At 53.0% G+C, this 16,435-nt stretch overlaps 3 protein-coding genes across 4 annotated transcripts in view; 2 read left to right on the top strand and 1 right to left on the bottom strand.

Annotated features, from left to right (window-relative positions):
- Dot1l (DOT1 like histone lysine methyltransferase) overlaps positions 1-2,391 on the top strand; it is a 62,656-nt gene extending 60,265 nt beyond the window's left edge. The window contains exons 28-29 of one of the 2 annotated variants that reach the window (XM_042697299.1): positions 270-897; positions 2,172-2,391. In XM_042697299.1, coding sequence (XP_042553233.1) covers positions 270-862 — 593 coding nt within the window. In that variant the 3' untranslated portion in view covers positions 863-897; positions 2,172-2,391. The remainder of the gene's footprint in view (positions 1-269; positions 898-2,171) is intronic. The other variant, XM_042697300.1, reaches the window with a different exon arrangement.
- A 723-nt stretch (positions 2,392-3,114) lies between these two features.
- On the bottom strand, positions 3,115-7,113 carry Plekhj1 (pleckstrin homology domain containing J1). The gene is made up of 6 exons (XM_042697302.1): positions 6,812-7,113; positions 6,661-6,728; positions 6,515-6,581; positions 5,634-5,724; positions 5,470-5,533; positions 3,115-5,397 (listed from the first exon to the last, which is right to left on the bottom strand). Exons 1-6 carry the CDS (start codon positions 6,903-6,905, stop codon positions 5,290-5,292), a joined length of 492 nt encoding a protein of 163 aa, XP_042553236.1. The 5' UTR covers positions 6,906-7,113; the 3' UTR covers positions 3,115-5,289.
- Positions 7,114-7,241: 128 nt separating this feature from the next.
- Positions 7,242-16,016, top strand: Sf3a2 (splicing factor 3a subunit 2). Its single transcript, XM_042697301.1, has 9 exons — positions 7,242-7,328; positions 11,530-11,693; positions 11,916-11,987; positions 12,139-12,185; positions 12,558-12,667; positions 13,757-13,806; positions 13,891-14,031; positions 14,968-15,036; positions 15,125-16,016. Exons 2-9 carry the CDS (start codon positions 11,568-11,570, stop codon positions 15,899-15,901), a joined length of 1,392 nt encoding a protein of 463 aa, XP_042553235.1. The 5' UTR covers positions 7,242-7,328; positions 11,530-11,567; the 3' UTR covers positions 15,902-16,016.
- The last annotated feature ends 419 nt before the right edge of the window (positions 16,017-16,435 follow it).

The raw sequence follows: 16,435 nt of genomic DNA, 5'->3' as shown, positions 1-16,435 counted from the left end.
AGTGTAGCCCGGGCCAGGTGGGCTGCACTCTGGGCCTTGGCTGTGCTTCTGGCAGGGCGGAGTCGGGCAGGTGTGCCCTAGGGGCGGGGCCTCAGTCTGGCGCAGGTAAGTGTCCTGTGCTGAGCCCCACTGCTTGCCGCTTGTGCCTGCACATATAACTCGGAGCCGCCGCTGTCATTCTGCTTTTCCCTGTTTTGTGACTGTGCCTTTTCTTCGCTCGCCTAGCCCATGCCCGCCTGTTGAAGCTGAGTTTTCTCTCCTGTTTGCAGGTATCTTTAGCCACACGGTGCCCTCCGCCTCTGCTCATCCATTTGGAGTCAGTGTCAGCAGTGGGGCTGTGTGTAGCAGCGCCAAGCTGGGCCTGAGCCCGCTGCAGGCAGTGGCCAGCACCTCGGCCTCTTCCTTTCAGGCCGCGGCCTCCGTGGAGACTCGGCCGCCCCCTCCGCCCCTGCTTCCTCCTCAGCACCTGGGCCGGTCCCCTGCGGGGCCACCTGTCCTCCATGCCCCCCCTCCACCTAACGTCACCTTGCCTCCTCCCCCTGCGCGGCTGGCCTCTAACTCTGAACCCGTGCTCCTGCAGAACCTTGCTTCCCTCCCATCTAACAAAACTTTCTTAGCCCCCTCCTCTGCCGCCTCTCTGCAGCCTGCTAACGCAACTCTGTCTGTCAAGCTCGCCTCCCTCCCGCACAAGGTCTCCCATCCCTCATTCACGGTGCACCACCAGCCTCTGCCCCGGCTGGCCCTGGCACAGACAGCACCCGCCGTCCCGCAGGCCAGCTCTGTGGGTCCATCTGCTGTATGGGTTTCCCTTGGCATGCCGCCTCCCTATGCCGCGCACCTTTCGGGGGTTAAGCCCCGATAAAGACCTTGCTTAGCTAGCAGTTCATATTCTGTAAGGTAAGGCTAGAGCCACACGAGGTGGTTCCCTCGAGAAAGCAAACCATCCTTCCTTTTGCCCAGAAGACAGCCTGGCAAGGCTTGGTAGAGGTCTCTGGGGTTCAAGCTGCTGTGCCCGTCTTTCCAAAGGGGTAGAGCTGGGAAAGGGAGGCTCAGGGAAGCCCTCAGGGTCACAGACTTGAGCATTGGGGTGTGGGCCTCCTGAGTCCAGAGGATGCAAGCTCTGCGTGACAACTCTAGCTAGCACATAAAGGACAGTCCTGGTAGACCAGACACATTGTGGGCAGTCAGGGCTCATGTAGCCTCATTGCAGTGCCCAGTTGCCGTGCCACTGGAGAGCTTCTGTGTGATGAACACTCATAGGCCTAGGTCCTCAAGCTCTTGAAACTTCATAGGGTGTTGAGAGTTCCAGAGCTTTATGCCTATAATCCTAGCTTCTTAAGAGGCTGAGGTCTGAGGATCAGTGTTTGAAGCCAACTGGGGCAGAAAACTTCTCAGGACTCCTAGCTCCAATTAAGTAGCAAAAAGCTGGAAATGGAGATGAGGTCAAGTGGTAGAGCTCCAGCCTCAAGTGAAGAAGTTGAGCAAAAGCATGAGCCCCAAAACTGGTTCAAAAAAAAAAAGTTCTAAGCATGCAGTGCCCTTGTTATACAGTACGGTGAGAATGGGGGGTGGGGAATGCAGCCAGCTTTGGGGGGCAGGGGTGGACAACCTAAGAGGTCACCATACTCTGGCCTGAATGGGCCAAGTCTAAGGCTGCTTGACTAGGAAGTGGGGAAGAGCTTGCTAAGGTTGCTTGGGGGTCTAGGGTTGTAAGTGAGACCAATGTGCACCTTCCTTGGGTGAGAAAGTAAAAAGGCCTGAGGGCAGCTTGCCTGGCTTATTATTCAGGGAAGGAAATGTTTTAGTGAAGTTGTGCCTTCCAAGTGAGGCATCCATGGCGGAAAGTCCAGGGGCTAAGGCCATGATGTCCTTTTCTTGGGTATCTGTAAACTTCTAGACAGAAGTGTGGTCATAGGGGTGGTAACAGCCTCTAGACAGGCTGTAGCTACCCTACTTTTGTGTTCTCAGAGGGTGACTGGTGGAAGTAGGCCAGCGGCTGGCTGCAGTGGCTCCAGGCAGTGTTTGCTAGCAGGCAATACTTGTCTGTCCTGTCCCTGCCTTCACTCTGTCTGCCTGGGTGTGTTTGTAGATCTTTATTCTACCTGAGTGAGTGCTGGGCCCCTCCAGCGGGCTGCTAAGCAGCTGCTCTCCCTCTCCCTATGCCCCTGCAGGTAACTAGGACTTCTACCTCAACCGTGCGACCTATGCAAGGACGGTGTGGACCAACGCCTGCTGCCTGGTGCTGCCAGCTTGCTGGGCTCCACCCAGAGGGCGGAGACAGGAGAGGACAGGAGCTCCACTGTGAATCGGTGGCACCCGCAGGAGGTGCTGGGGCTGGTCCAGTTTGTACTGTCGATAGTTTTAGATAAAGTATTTATCATTTTTTTAAAAGTATAAACAATTCTGACTTATTTTATTCCATCTAAGTCGTTAAAGGCAACCTATTGAGAAATGTCTATATAAGAGAGAATCTATATAAAGACTCGAACTTGCAGGGCTGGCCCACCAGCGGAGACGCCGACTGCCTGCCTGCTCCGGTGCTATCTCACCACCAGGCCCGCACCAGCCTCCACCTTGGTGCTGCCCTGGACATTGACCAACGCCAAAACCAGTTCTCAGAAGCGCCGGCTGCTTGTTAACTGTACCAAAGGCATGCCCAACTCTGGGGTTTTTTCATAGGGTCCTTCAGAGGATGCCAGAGCTTACCTTCAGACCTCCCCACCCTCCCACCCTTACCCCTCTGTCAACCTTGCCCCGTCACTGTGAATGCTCCAGCTGGTAACTAGCTAGCTAGGGCTGTGCCTTTGGCATATGAGCAGGGCTGGCAGGTGCTGGGGTGGACTGGGACCTTGGTTTGGTGCAGCAGGCGGCATTTCCAGCTGTTCTGAGTGGTGCTGCACACATGGCTTTGTACTTGATTCCTGGAGGCTGGTTTGGCTTGTTTGACAAGTGCATTTACTTTTGTATTCCTTTGCTTTTTCTGACTTGTGGCAAGCTGGCTGGGTGACATGGGGCAGGCCCGCCGTGGGTTCCTTGGTGTTTTGTGTATAGGAGAGAGTCACACTGATGGGTGACAGTATTTTATAGAGATGTGATGAAAATTTATAAATTTCATAGACTTGACTGCATTTATTTTTAGATTGTATAATGCACAATGAACTTAAAAATGAAAGTGAAGGGGGGAAATTATTTATTTGAAGGCACAAAAATGGTTACCTGCCCTGGGGCTGGGGACCCTGCAGGAAACATGGCCCACCGTGTCCTCTGGTCAGCTCCAGCTTGCCACTGCTCCTCTAGCTGCTGTGGATGCTCTTAGCTAGGCATCCTCAACCCCCAAAATTGGCATCTTTAGCCTGGGGGCAGATGTGTTAGATGTAGCCACAGACTGGCCAGGGCACAGCAAGAGCAGGACTTCCTGGGCTTGCTTATAAGCCTACCCTGGTTTTGACCTAGATCTGACTCAGAAGCCTGAGCCTTGGCTTCTAGTTGAGAAGGGAGGGCCTAAAAGCATCAGGCCTATCTCTGCACTCAGCCCCAGGCAGGGGGTCCCCTTAAGGAATCCTGTGTATCAGGTCTAACCCACCCTGACTGGAGCCCCGAAGATGGTGCTGGTGACTCCTCCCCTTCTCCTCCTCATTCAGTGTTGGTGCTCTTCTGCTGGGCCTATAGGTGCTGTGCCTCATTCCCTTGGACCCTGGGGGTGGAGTGGGGAGAAGGGCCCTCTAGGACACTTCAGGGTGATAGTAGCAAAGCTGGCACATAATCCCTGATTTGGAAGAAAACACTCTTTTAACACTTGTGTGTTCATGCCTGCCTGCCCACCCAGGCAGCCACAGCTCGGTGCACTTGGGCCATGCTACTGCATGGATTCCTGCTGACAGGCCGTATTTAATAAATATCTGTCCTGTGACCTGATCTACATACTTGAGTGCTGGGAGACAAAAGCTTTGTTTGGGGCGTGTGCCCAACACAGTCAGTGCTGGGTGGCAGAGTACCCAGCCCCCACCATGAATACATGTCCCCACTTTGAGCCACCAGAGGGACAGACACTGGCTCTGGCTCCAACAGGCCCCTTGCTCCCTGCACAGATACCCATTGACTTAAGTGTTTTCCTGCAACTGGGTGTGTTGGAGCCTGATGTCATTTTGGTGGTCCAGGCCATTTGGATTGAGGGCATGCTGCTGTGGACCTAGTCTCCCTGTGGCTCTTGCCCAGGAACTGACCAAGAAATTGTAGAGATTAGGACAATATATCCCCACACACAGATCTGGGAGGCGCCCTGCTAACTAGCAGGAACTGGCTCTCATGTCTTTATGCTATACCACTGGTAGAGACTAAAACTCCCTCATTCCTCTGTTCTTCCCGCCCCCCCCTACTCCATTTATAAGTCCAGTACCACACAGCATTCCTCCCTCTGGGCCTTCATCTGTAACTTGGCACAGCTCTGCTTCCTCCTGTAGTGAGCTCTGTACTTAACGGGTGTCCCACTGCATTGTTTTTGCCTCTAGGCACTGTAATAAAATCAATCTTCACTTGAACCTGGTCTGGATTACAACGTTTCTTCTATGGGCATTCATTGACATGGGAGTTGACAGTGGCAGAGACTCCCAACTCAGGGAGAGTCAGCCCTCTTAGAACCACATGTAATGGACCCAAGCCTTCCAGATGAACAAAACCCAGGGACCCAGCCACAGCAGTAGAACTGCTGGGGTCCCTTTAGAATTTCTACCACAATAGGAATGCTGCCCTCATCTGTGAGCTCTCTAGCCTAGCCTTTCCTAACTTAGGGTCCAAGGTCTCCTCTCAGGGTCAGTAGTCCAACCCTGCTTGGGTAAAACAAAGGATGTGTGCTCAGGTGCCTCAGCTGCCTGCATCCTCTTCCTCACTCCACCACCATTTAATTGGAAAAGAGGTACCTTTATTGAACAGAGTAAGTGAATTGGGAGGACCAAGGCCACCCCCATCAGCAGGAGTCGAGTTCACAGCTGGTCGAGAGAGACCCCCCCTCACTATTCACAGCTTCACCTAACTATACATTCAGCTGGTACAGGGCAGGAGAGCTGCCACAATCAGGTGTTCTCAATGGATGCACCTGAGCAGGTGGCAGCAGCAGCACATACACAGAAATGCCAGACCTGTCAGGTGGGCTCCAAGGCACCAGGGCAGGGGTGCTTGCTAAGCTGTTTCTCTTAAACCCTATAGCCCCTGTTCGCCCCCACTCAGCCCTCGAACAACTCCCATCACAGACCCAGGCATCCAGAAATCCAAGGCAGAGGCCTTGGTGCAAGGTCAGTCCAGTGCATCTAGCCTGGAGCCAATGCAGGACCACCCGTCCACTGGTGTGCCAGTCAGCTGGAACCTGGCCTCCTCGGATATGCCGAACTGCTCCAGTGGATCCTGTGGAAGTGGACAGGTGGCATTAACTAGGAATAAGAAGGCTGCCCTTCTTACCTCCAGCCTTGCACATACCTTGCCTGTCATCTTCTGGATCTCATTCCTGTAGAAGATGAGGCTTTTCCGCATATACTCATAACTGGGGAAGACAACGGTGCTTATTCGTTTGTTGTGTCAGGTTCCCAATTCCACCCTCTCATAGCTTTTGTGCCCTACCCTCCAGGCTGTCCGAGCCCCACCTGGCCCGCCGCAGGGCCTCCACCCATGCCTGACACTGCTCCTGACTGCAGCACTCAAAGTGGTACTTCCTCTCTGGGTCTTCCAAAAAGCCTGCAAAGGAGAATGGGGAAGAGGGAGGGAGTTGCTTCTGCTCTCTGACCATTTGGTCCCCACCCTGCTGGCCAGTACCAATATCCTCTTTCCAGGCCCCAAAACTGCTCCTCCTCTGGCTCCCTCACAGGCTCATCTGCACCACACCGCCACACCTTAGAACCTGAGGGCAGCCTGATGTGAAGCAGGGCTTTTCGACATAGAATTAAGATGAGATCCTTGGGGAGGACACTGGACTGTTGTGTTTATATAGGAGAAACATGCAAACAACCATGTGAGAATGCTGTGTGGAGATGAAGGCAGAGGTGGGGGTGGGTGAAACCTCAAGCTAAGAAACTAATATGGGGGCTAGGTTTGGGATAGAGTTCACCTTGACTGGAGTCACACTTGCCCACACCTTGTCTCTGGCCTCCAGAATCTAGAGACTTTCTGATATTTAAGCCACTGAAGTTGCAATACCGAATCTTTAATGGCGGCCCTAAAAGACGGGCTGAGACCTCATCTACCCTGGTAGAACATTCCTAGTCGCCAGCATTCGGGGCTGGCACTGGAGGTGGGAAGAAATGAACCACCAGGCAAGGCCCTCTCACATCCAAAGGACCGAAAACGTCCTGGTGCTATTTTTGAGTGACAGCGGAGGCAGATGTACCCGAAGTTGAAGAGCCTGAGAATGACAGCTAAGACAGGTGTGCCGGGCAGAGGAGACGAGAACCTGACCTTGACCCGCCCGTAGCCAGTCCAGGGGCTCCCGTTCGAGGGGAGGGAAGGAGGGAAGTCTGGATCCACTCACTGATGGAGAAGGCGCTGGGCTCCTCCTGGGACACTCGGCAGCGCTCCAGCAGCAGGGCTCCGAGGGGCTACACAAGACAACGGCCATGAGCATCGGCCGCTGGCCCACGCAAGGCCCCTCTCGCGCTTCCCAAGACCCCTACCTACCTCGGCCTCGTCTGTGCGGAAGTAGAAGAGAAAGTTGACCACCAGCTTCACCAACCGCCTCTTGGCTACTGCAGGCACAGGGCGGGGTCAGCGTGGTGGCGGGACCCCCCGCCCGCCCCGGAGCCCCAGCCCCGGCCGCCGGCCGGCTCACCGCTGCCTTTCTTGGGGCCCCGCATGCCCAGCTCCGCCGCCATTTCTGCTGGCTGCCGGGATAGTGCTCGCAGTTCCTTTTCGTTATAGCGCATCGCGCGGCCCGGGTTCTGGAACCAGAAAACACAGGGCGCGGCCGCTGAGCCCCCCCACCCCTAGCCCCAGCCCCCGCCCCCACGCTCGTAACGCAGTCTGCGCCACAAAGGTCTCAGAGACTCATCCCGGAAGTACCGCCAGGGGTTACTGCGCCTGCGCGCTGCAGGCCGGCCATTCCCGCCTTGTTGCCGGGAGTCCGCCGGGTGAAGGCGCATTTCCGGATCCGGCCGGGGCTCGCATCCTCCATCCACTTCCTGCTCTTAAACATTCATCCGGGCCACTGGGCGGGCGGGGCATGCGCACACCAGAAGTTCCGCCTCCATTTGACCCGGAATTGGTTCTTTCGCCCGTAGTACGCCTGCGCAAAGCCAAGTCCTGGTGGTCGCTGAGAAGGCCTTGGCTGTTTGAGGCCTTTGGCCCGGGTGAGAGACGTCGGAGACTGGGGCTAGCAAACTGCTTGGGGTAGTGGGGATGGGGGTGGAGGTGGGTGGCGGCGGGGAATCTCGGGGATCGCTGGAAGGGGGCGGGTTTGGGAGCGTGGTGCCTGCGGCGGCCTGCACTAACACCGCCAGAACCCGTTCTTTCGAGGGTGGGCGGGCCCGCGCACTCCTGGGAGGGCTTGTGGGGTCGAGGCAGGAATTCCCACTTTGGAGGTCGGTCTAAGGCGCCTCTCGGTCCGTCCCCCCCTTTGGCTCCGCAGCATTTCCTGGAGGTTTTCCCGGGCTTTGCGCGGGGGGGGGGGGCGGTTGAGGGTCCTCTTGGCGGGTCCCTTAACCCAGATAAGCGCCTCTATTCCTTTAACTGTAAAACGGCCAAGGCGACACCCAAAACGTTCTATGGTTCCGTTTTGCCTAGGGCGCCCCAAGAAAGCGGGCTTGAATCACTTGGACCGAGGCGCCTGCCCACCTAGCTTATAGAACCAGCACAGAACTGCTAGGGGCTTCGAAAAATAATCGTCCGATAGGTTTGACATAGTATTTCCACGAAAAACTAATTTTATCTGTGCTCCCTGGTCCGGAAGCCATCTAGTCTTGTCTTTAAGCCATTTGCTTCTGGTTTTAGGCATCTGTTGACTTCTTGTGCATAGTTGATAAGGTCTCCTGCTCCCTCTTCCTCTCCCTTATTCACCTTCATGTTCATCAAACCTTTGATTTTATGTCTAAGATTGGAAATATACTGCTAAACCAAGTAATGTGATCAGAGGGTAGGTTATCATTGTACTACACATTTTTAAAATTAATTATTTTCTTGGCCAGTTCTGGGGGTTGAACTCAAGGCATGAGTGCTGTCCTTAATCCTTATTTCCTCAATTCTAGCCCTTTTCCACTTGAGCCACAGCTCCACTTGTGTCTTTTTTTTTTTTTTTTTTTTTTTTTGGGTCCGGTCGTGGGGCCTGAACTCTGGGCCTGGGTGCTGTCCCTCAGCTCTTCAGCTCAAGGCTAGCGCTCTACCACTTGAGCCACAGCGCCACTTCCGGCTTTTTTCTTTTTGCTTATGTGGTGCTGAGGAATCGAACCCAGGGCCTCAGGCATGCAAGGCAAGCGCTCTACCACTGAGCCACCTTCCCAGCCCTTGTGTCTTTTTTTTTGAGTAGTTTCCCTCTGCCCAGAGCTGAGGACTGAACGCAAAACCTTGCACTTGCCAGGCAAGTGTGCTTCCACTGAGCTAAATCCCCAACCCCCTTTTTGGATAGTTAATTGGAGCAAAGAGGCTCACTGTCTTTCCTACCCTAGGCAGTTTCAACCATGATCCTTAGATCTCAGCCTCCTGAGTAGTTAGGATTACAGGTGTGAGTCATAAGTGCCCAGCATTTGTACTTTTTGGGAGGAGGGGGGAGAGTTGTGAGGCTTAAACTCTGAACCTGGGCATTGTCCCTGAGCTCTTAAGCTCAAAGCAAATGCTTTAACACTTGTTCCACAGTGCCACTTCTGGCTTTTTTTGCTTATGCGGTGCTGAGGAATCGAACCCAGGGCCTCAGGCATGCAAAGCAAGCACTCTACCACTGAGCCATCTTCCCAGCCCCCCCTGGCTGGCTTTTAACCACTATTCTCAGGTCTCAGCCTCCTGAGTTACTAGGATTACAGGTGTGAGCCTCTGGCCCCTGGCTTATACTATTTTTTTTTTTAATTTAGGTTTTTTAGGGTTCAGTTTTGTTTTAGGTTGATTTAAAACTCAATTGTTGGGCTGGGAATGTGGCTTAAAGGTAGAGTGCTGGCTGGGAAGGTGGCTCAGTGGTAGGGTGCTTGCCTTGCATGCATGAGGCCCTGGGTTCGAGTCCTCAGTACCACATAAGCAGAAAAAGCCAGAAGTGGTGCTGTGGCTCAAGTGGTGGAACGCTAGCCTTGAGCTGAAGAGCTGGGGGACAGTGCCCAGGCCCAGAGTTCAGGCCCATGACTGACCGGGGAAAAAAAAAAGGTAGAGTGCTTACCTAGTGTGCATGAAGCCCTGGGTTCAATTCCTCAATACTACATACACAGAAAAAGCCAGAGTGGCGGTGTGGCTCAAGTGGTAGAGTGCTAGCCTTGAGGAAAAGAAGCTCAGGGACAGTGCCCAGGCTCTGAGTCGTGTCACAGACTTCCTTGCCCTAGCTCTTCTCTTGCATTTCGTGGTTTAGTTTGTTCTGTTTTGTCAGTCATGGGGCTTGAACTCTGGGCCTGAGCACTGTCCCTGAACTCTTCAGCTCAAGGCAAGCACTCTACCACTTGAGTGCCACTTCCGGTTTTCTGATGGTTTATTGAAGATAAAAGAGTTTCATGGACTTTCCTGCACGAGCTGGGTTTGAAAGGTTTGATCCTGGGATGTTAGCCTCCTGAGAAGCTAGGATTACAGGAGTAAGCCACTGGGGCCCAACTTAGTCATTTGCATTTTGTGTAGGTGGGACTGACTGTTTCTGTTCAAGGATGCTAAGCTGCTGCTTTCCTGGGCAGTCTTCTGTCTTCTGTTTTTAAGGAAGCCAATGCATTGTGGTCTTTTGTTTTGTTGCTGTGTTGTTTTGTTTTTTGCCAGTCCTAGGACTTGAACTCAGGGCCTGGGTTCCAGGGCACTATCCCTGAACTTCTTTTGCTCAAAGCTAGCATTCTACCACTTGAGCCACAGCATCACTTCTGGCTTTTTCTGTTTATGTGGTACTGAGGGATTGAACCCAGTACTTCATGCATGCTAGGTAAGCACTCTACCACTAAGCCACATTCCCAGCCCTAGCCAATGCATTATGTCAGAGCATGTCTTAAACTTGGTAGCTCTTGTAGAAGTAGCTGACTTTCTAGTTTTGAGTTCTTTGTTATCTGAACATGGATTTATTTAGAAATCTGGCTGGGTATAAAATGAGTCCATAGGCTGGTTCTTCCTGAGGTCCTAGGGACAATCAGTATCCTACCTGTCCCAGCTTCCAGAGGGCCATAGCCCTCAGCTCAAGGCTCCTTTCTCCTCATTGAGAGTAGCAGCACAGTTTCTCCCAATCTGGCGTAGGGCCCTGTGATGATGACATTGGGCACAGATAATCACCATGTCAAAATTCTTGATCACATCTGTACATTATTTTAGTCATAGGATTTTTGTTTTATGTCATCACTGTAGCTTGAAATCAGGGCCTTGCATTCAGCTCATACTTGGTATTTTACAGTTTGAGCTACCCATTGGAGATGGAATCTCAAGACTTTTCTGCTTGGATAGGTTTCAGACAGTTCCTTTGGTTCTCAGCCTCCTAAGTAGCTAGGATTATAGGCATGAGCCAGCAGCACCTGGCTGTTAACAGGTTTTGGGAAAGAAGACAAAGATGTCTTAAGTAGCTGTCCTTCACTTGATCTGGGCCCTGCCTCTGAGCCCCCTAGGTTTTAAACCAAGCACCTGGGTCAGATGTTAAAGATAAAAGTCCACAGTGTTGGGTGGTCATGGAATGCTTCTGGGAGGTTGGGTTTGATTGAGCCTGAGAGAATGTGGGAGGAAAGAACCCAGAGGCATGGAAAAGATTTTGAAGGGTTCAGGAAAGCCTTCTTGGGCTACATATGGTCTCTTAGCGGGGAGGGGGATTTTTGCTGGTTAAGTGAAGATAAAAGTCTCAAGATTTGTTGTCAGAATCTCAGTCATCAGATCCCAACCAGTAGCTAGGACTATAGGTGTAAGCCACTTGTATCCAGCTACAAATGACTCTTGTTTGTCAGACAGTGGAGGTCCAAACATGGATATCTTCCTGACCTTCAGCAAGTATATAGCAGTCTAGAAAAATATGTCAGATTGTGGAACATGTCATCTAAGAAGTGAATTTGGAGCAGGAGGCAATCTAGGATCCATCTAGGAAGGCTTCCTGGAAGTGGTGAAATTTGTTGGCAAGAACTGGCCTCACCTTCCCTGTTTGTGTCTTGTCCTTTCTGATCTCAGGCTTTTCATTTTATGACCTGCAGTAACTGCCTTCTTTCCATGGTCTCTTAGGAATCATTAAGTATCTAGATTGGAGTTTCTGCAGATAAGTGCCAGTATCCTTGTTTCTGTGTCTGGCCTGCAATAGGCCTTGGGGATTGGTTAAACTTCAGCAAGTACAGTGTGGATCCATGGATGGCCTCATAATTGCCTCATGCCTGGCCACTCCATGGTCCTTACTGCTCTTTCTCTTTTTTATTTCTACAGGTTTCTCCCCTGTCTCCTAAAGCCCTAAAGCCTTCACCATGGACTTCCAGCATAGACCCGGGGGTAAGACTGGCAGTGGAGGTGTTGCCTCCTCTTCTGAGAGCAACAGGGACCGGCGGGAGCGCCTGCGACAGCTAGCCTTAGAAACAATCGACATCAACAAGGTGAGCTAGGCCTCTTTTTCTCTTCTCTCTTCTTGCTGGGGATGCTCCCACTGGGCCACAGCCCCAGGTCTTAGAAGCATCGAAACTAGTACCATTAGGGAGAGCCAGGCTCCCCCCAGGCTTGACTTTGTCTGGGCATGGGGTTTAGGGACTAGGCAGGTCCCAGAGGGACCTGACCCTAGGACCATATCTTGTATTAACGAGGATTTATTCCCTTCCCAGGACCCATATTTTATGAAAAACCACTTGGGATCTTATGAATGTAAGCTTTGCCTTACACTTCACAACAATGAGGTGAGTTCTTAGCTTTACTATTTGAAGGGCCTAGCCCAGGTTTACTGACCTGTCACCAGCTCTGCTAACCTGCTTCCTGATCAGCCAGGGATTGTAGGCCATCCCATGCAGAAGGCCCTCTGGGTCATGTGTGTTTCCTTTCCTTCTTCAGGGGAGTTACCTCGCACATACTCAGGGGAAGAAGCATCAGACAAACTTGTGAGTACCTCCCTCTCCTCAATGGGATGCCATATAGTATGTATAGAGGGTGTGAAGCCACCCTGGGCTGTTACTGGCACCCTTCATGGATGGGTGGGCATGGAAGAGAGGATTGTTTCCCCCACCCAAGTATGGGTGTGCTCTCCCTGATGTTAACTTCTTGGATGAGCCAGAGAGCTCCTCAGCTAGGTGAGGTAGGACTGGGAAAGTGTTTTTACTTCTGCTGCCTTACTGTCGCTGTGTTCCAGCCCTCTTGTTTTTATTCCTCTACTTGGAGATGAGCTCCAAGGTTGTGGGGGCTCTGGCACCTCGGCCGGTGGCCTTGGTGGCCTGGGCGGAGGGGCTGTATCACCATGTCTTTTCTGCCTGTAGGGCTCGGCGTGCGGCCAAAGAGGCCAAGGAAGCCCCTGCTCAGCCAGCACCAGAGAAGGTCAAGGTGGAGGTGAAGAAATTTGTGAAGATTGGCCGCCCCGGTTACAAAGGTATGTCTATGGGACAGGCAGCCAGCCAGCCCACAGCTGCCTTGGGCATGAATGAGCTCTTTGCACCCTGGGCCACACAGAGCTACTGTTCTTTGACCTTCACACAGCAGTCTTCCCCTCACCCACAGCCATCGCTGCTACCAGGAACTGGCGAGCGGCCAGTAAGTACTCTGCCTCTTACCTGTAGCAACCCCCTTTTCTTCAGTTGAACCTGGGTGCTAGCTCCAGGTAACCTCAGGAGAAAAGAAAAAAGTAGAGAAGGAGGAATAGCTTGTCTAACAGGTCCATTAGTGAGTGCTGTTGGGTGACTTGGGGCAGAAAGCTGGGTAAGTGGCCAGGTGGGAACCGAAGGAGCTCAGCAGGCAGTGGTGGGGATGGACTAGCCCTGGGGCAGACCTGCCTGGTGCACATGGGCCCACAGGAGTAGCAAGATCCAGTGGGAGACCACTACTTTCAGCAACTGTTAAGGACACAAGCAGAGCTTCCTTCCTGCTTGTCTCCAAACACAGGATAGCCATTCAGGTTGGCTGCACTTGACCTTCCTGGATGCACTCAGCATCCAGTGGTGATGGGAAAGCCTGACACCAGGTCCAAGTGCAGAGAAATTGCCTGTTGGGTAGTGGTCTTGTCTTTAGAGTTTCTGGGAGCAGAACAAAGGAGAGCTCATATTCTGTTGCCCACCAGAGTATCAGTCACATGAGCTCCAAACCCCGTATGTCCTGTCCCTTCATTATTTTACTTTGTTTTATTTTATTTTATCTTAATTTATTTTATTTTTTGTCCCTCATGGGGCCTGAACTCTGGGCCTGGGTGCTGTCCCTCAGTTCAAGGCTAGCGCTCTACCACTTGAGCCACAGTGCCACTTTTGGCTTTTTCTGCTTATGTGGTGCTGAGGAATCAGACCCAGGGCCTCATGCATGCAAGGCAAGCATTCTACCACTGAGCCACCTTCCCAGCCCTGTCCCTTCAGTTTTGCCAGCCAGGAACTCCCCAGATCCTTCTCCCCCTCTGTTGAGTGTGTATATTAGACCACCCCGAGGCTTTTGGCTCTGGGAATATAAATCCCTTGAACTAAGCCTTGTGTTGCAGTGACCAAACAGAGGGACACTGAGATGGGCCAGCAGAGCCTCCTGTTCCAGGTAAGACAGGGCAAGACCTTGAGCAAAAAGGGGCGCCCTAAGTATACCCCTAAGACAGCGCTAAAACTGGCTGTGTCCCCTCAGATCGATTACCCTGAAATTGCTGAGGGCATCATGCCCCGTCACCGCTTCATGTCTGCCTATGAGCAGAGGATTGAGCCTCCAGACCGACGCTGGCAGTATCTGTTGATGGCCGCTGAGCCCTATGAGACCATCGCCTTCAAGGTAATGTCACTGAAGTCCCTTGTGAGAGGGTGCTGCACAGGGTAACTGGCAGCCAGTTCCCACTTCAGACTGGAGATGTCTCCAGCATGAACCTTCATCTTAGGGTGTTGCCTTTGGCTCCATGGTGTCCATGAAAAATGAGGACCAGCTGGGTACCAGTGGCCCACGCCTGTAATCCTAGCTACTCAGAAGGCTGAGATCTGAGGATTGTGGTTCAAAGCCAGCTTGGGCAGAAAAGTGCACAAGACTCTTATTTCCAACTAACCACCAGAAAGCCGGAAGTGGCACTGTGGCTCAGGTGGTAGAGCACGCACTTTGAGCTGGAGAGCTCAGGGACAACTCCCAGGCCCAGAGTTCAAGCCCCATGACCAAAAAAAAAAAAAAAAAAAGACCAGTATTAAAGTCTGTGGATCTGTGAGGCCTTTGGCCACATTACTTCATCCCTGAGTCTTTTTTTTTTTTTTTTTTTTGGTCGGTCGTGGGGCCTGAACTCTGGGCTTGGGCACTACCATCCCTGAGCTCTTCAGCTCAAGGTTAGCGCTCTACCACTTGAGACACAGTGCCACTTCCGGCTTTTTCTGCTTATGTGGTGCTGAGGAATTGAACCCAGGGCCTCATGCATACAAGGCAAGCATTCTTACCACTGAGCCACTTTCCCAGCCCCAATCCCTGAGTCTTATCTCCTGTGTCTCCATTGAATTAGTACATTACAGCAAGAGCTGAGCATAGTAGCACACTCCTGTTATCCCAGCACTCAGGAGGCAGAGGCAGAAGGATCAAGACTTTCAGGTCAGCTGAGCTGCATAAGAAGATCCTGTCTTAGAAAAGGAACATAGATCAGTTGATAAACAACCAAGATTAAACTTCCTGCATAAAGGCCTACAGCTATAGGCCATGGGGTCCTAAAGACTTCTTCTGGCTTCCTTTATATTCCAGGTGCCCAGCAGGGAGATCGACAAGGCAGAAGGCAAGTTCTGGACCCACTGGAACAAGGAGACCAAGCAGGTTAGCTGTAGGGCATGGGCATTCTGAAGTTTCCCCATGGGGCCATGTACTAAACCAAACCCACACTAAACCTTCTCATGTCTCTTAGTTTTTTCTCCAGTTCCACTTCAAGATGGAGAAGCCTCCAGCACCACCCAGCCTTCCTGCAGGGCCCCCAGGTGTGAAGCGGCCCCCACCTCCGCTGATGAATGGCCTGCCCCCTCGGCCTCCACTACCAGAGGCTTTGCCTCCACCTCCACCAGGAGGCCTTCCTTTACCCCCTATGCCCCCCACCGGGCCTGCACCCTCTGGACCCCCGGGACCTCCCCAGCTGCCTCCACCAGCTCCTGGGGTCCATCCCCCAGCCCCAGTGGTCCATGCTCCCACATCTGGGGTCCACCCAGCTGCTCCTGGGGTCCATCCACCTGCTCCTGGAGTCCATCCTCCAGCTCCTGGAGTCCACCCTGCAGCCTCAGTGGTCCACCCCCCCACATCTGGGGTCCACCCCCCTGCTCCAGTGGTTCACCCACCAGCCCCTGGGGTCCACCCACCAGCCCCAGGAGTCCATCCACCAGCCCCAGGGGTCCACCCTCCTCCATCAGCTGGAGTTCACCCCCAGGCCCCTGGGGTGCATCCTGCTCCTGCAGTTCACCCCCAGGCTCCTGGTGTGCACCCACAAGCCCCTGGGATTCACCCACAGGCACCTGGGGTACACCCTCAACCTCCTGGGGTTCACCCTGCTGCTCCTGGAGTACACCCTCAGCCTCCTGGGGTTCACCCCTCAAATCCTGGGGTGCACCCTCCAACTCCCATGCCTCCCATGATGAGGCCTCCACTCCCCACCGAAGGCCCTGGGAACATTCCCCCTCCTCCCCCAACCAACTGAAAAATGCCCCCCCTTGTGAGTCTGGTTTTCTGTTTTCCCTATTTTCCCATGGAGACATTGCAAGCTTTTGTATTTTGTACTGTTCCTGGAGCCCAGTAAACAGCCTCCCCATGTCTGCAGTGGACTGATGTGTGGCTATGGGTTATGGTGGGTGGAAGTCTGAATCCTCAGGGAGGAATTGACAACTGCTAGGAGCACTGCAGATGGCTCATAGGACAATGGGGACCTTTCAGACTATCCCAAACTAGGAAGGTTCCTGGGATGTTCTCTTGGGTGTTCAGGCCTGGGGGCCTGAACTTGGGCCCCAGAGATGGATTTGTGAGCAGTACTGGCACTCTGTCCTCCAGCCATGCCTGTCCAGCCTATGATAATGAACTCCAAGGCAAGAGATCTGCCTGGGACACCTGCCCCACCCCCAGTTTACAGTTCTAGGAGGGATCCTCAAGGACACCTCCGGCCAGTGTGATCACAGGCCCAGCTCTGTTAAGAGATAGGTGGCCTGCCAGGAACAGAAAGCCCTTTGAGAGGACTGCC

The sequence above is a fragment of the Dipodomys spectabilis genome, unplaced genomic scaffold (assembly GCF_019054845.1).
Source record: "Dipodomys spectabilis isolate Male_0828 unplaced genomic scaffold, ASM1905484v1 ptg000215l, whole genome shotgun sequence".
Classification (NCBI taxonomy): Eukaryota; Metazoa; Chordata; class Mammalia; order Rodentia; family Heteromyidae; genus Dipodomys; species Dipodomys spectabilis.
This window is presented reverse-complemented; position numbering and strand designations above follow the sequence as displayed.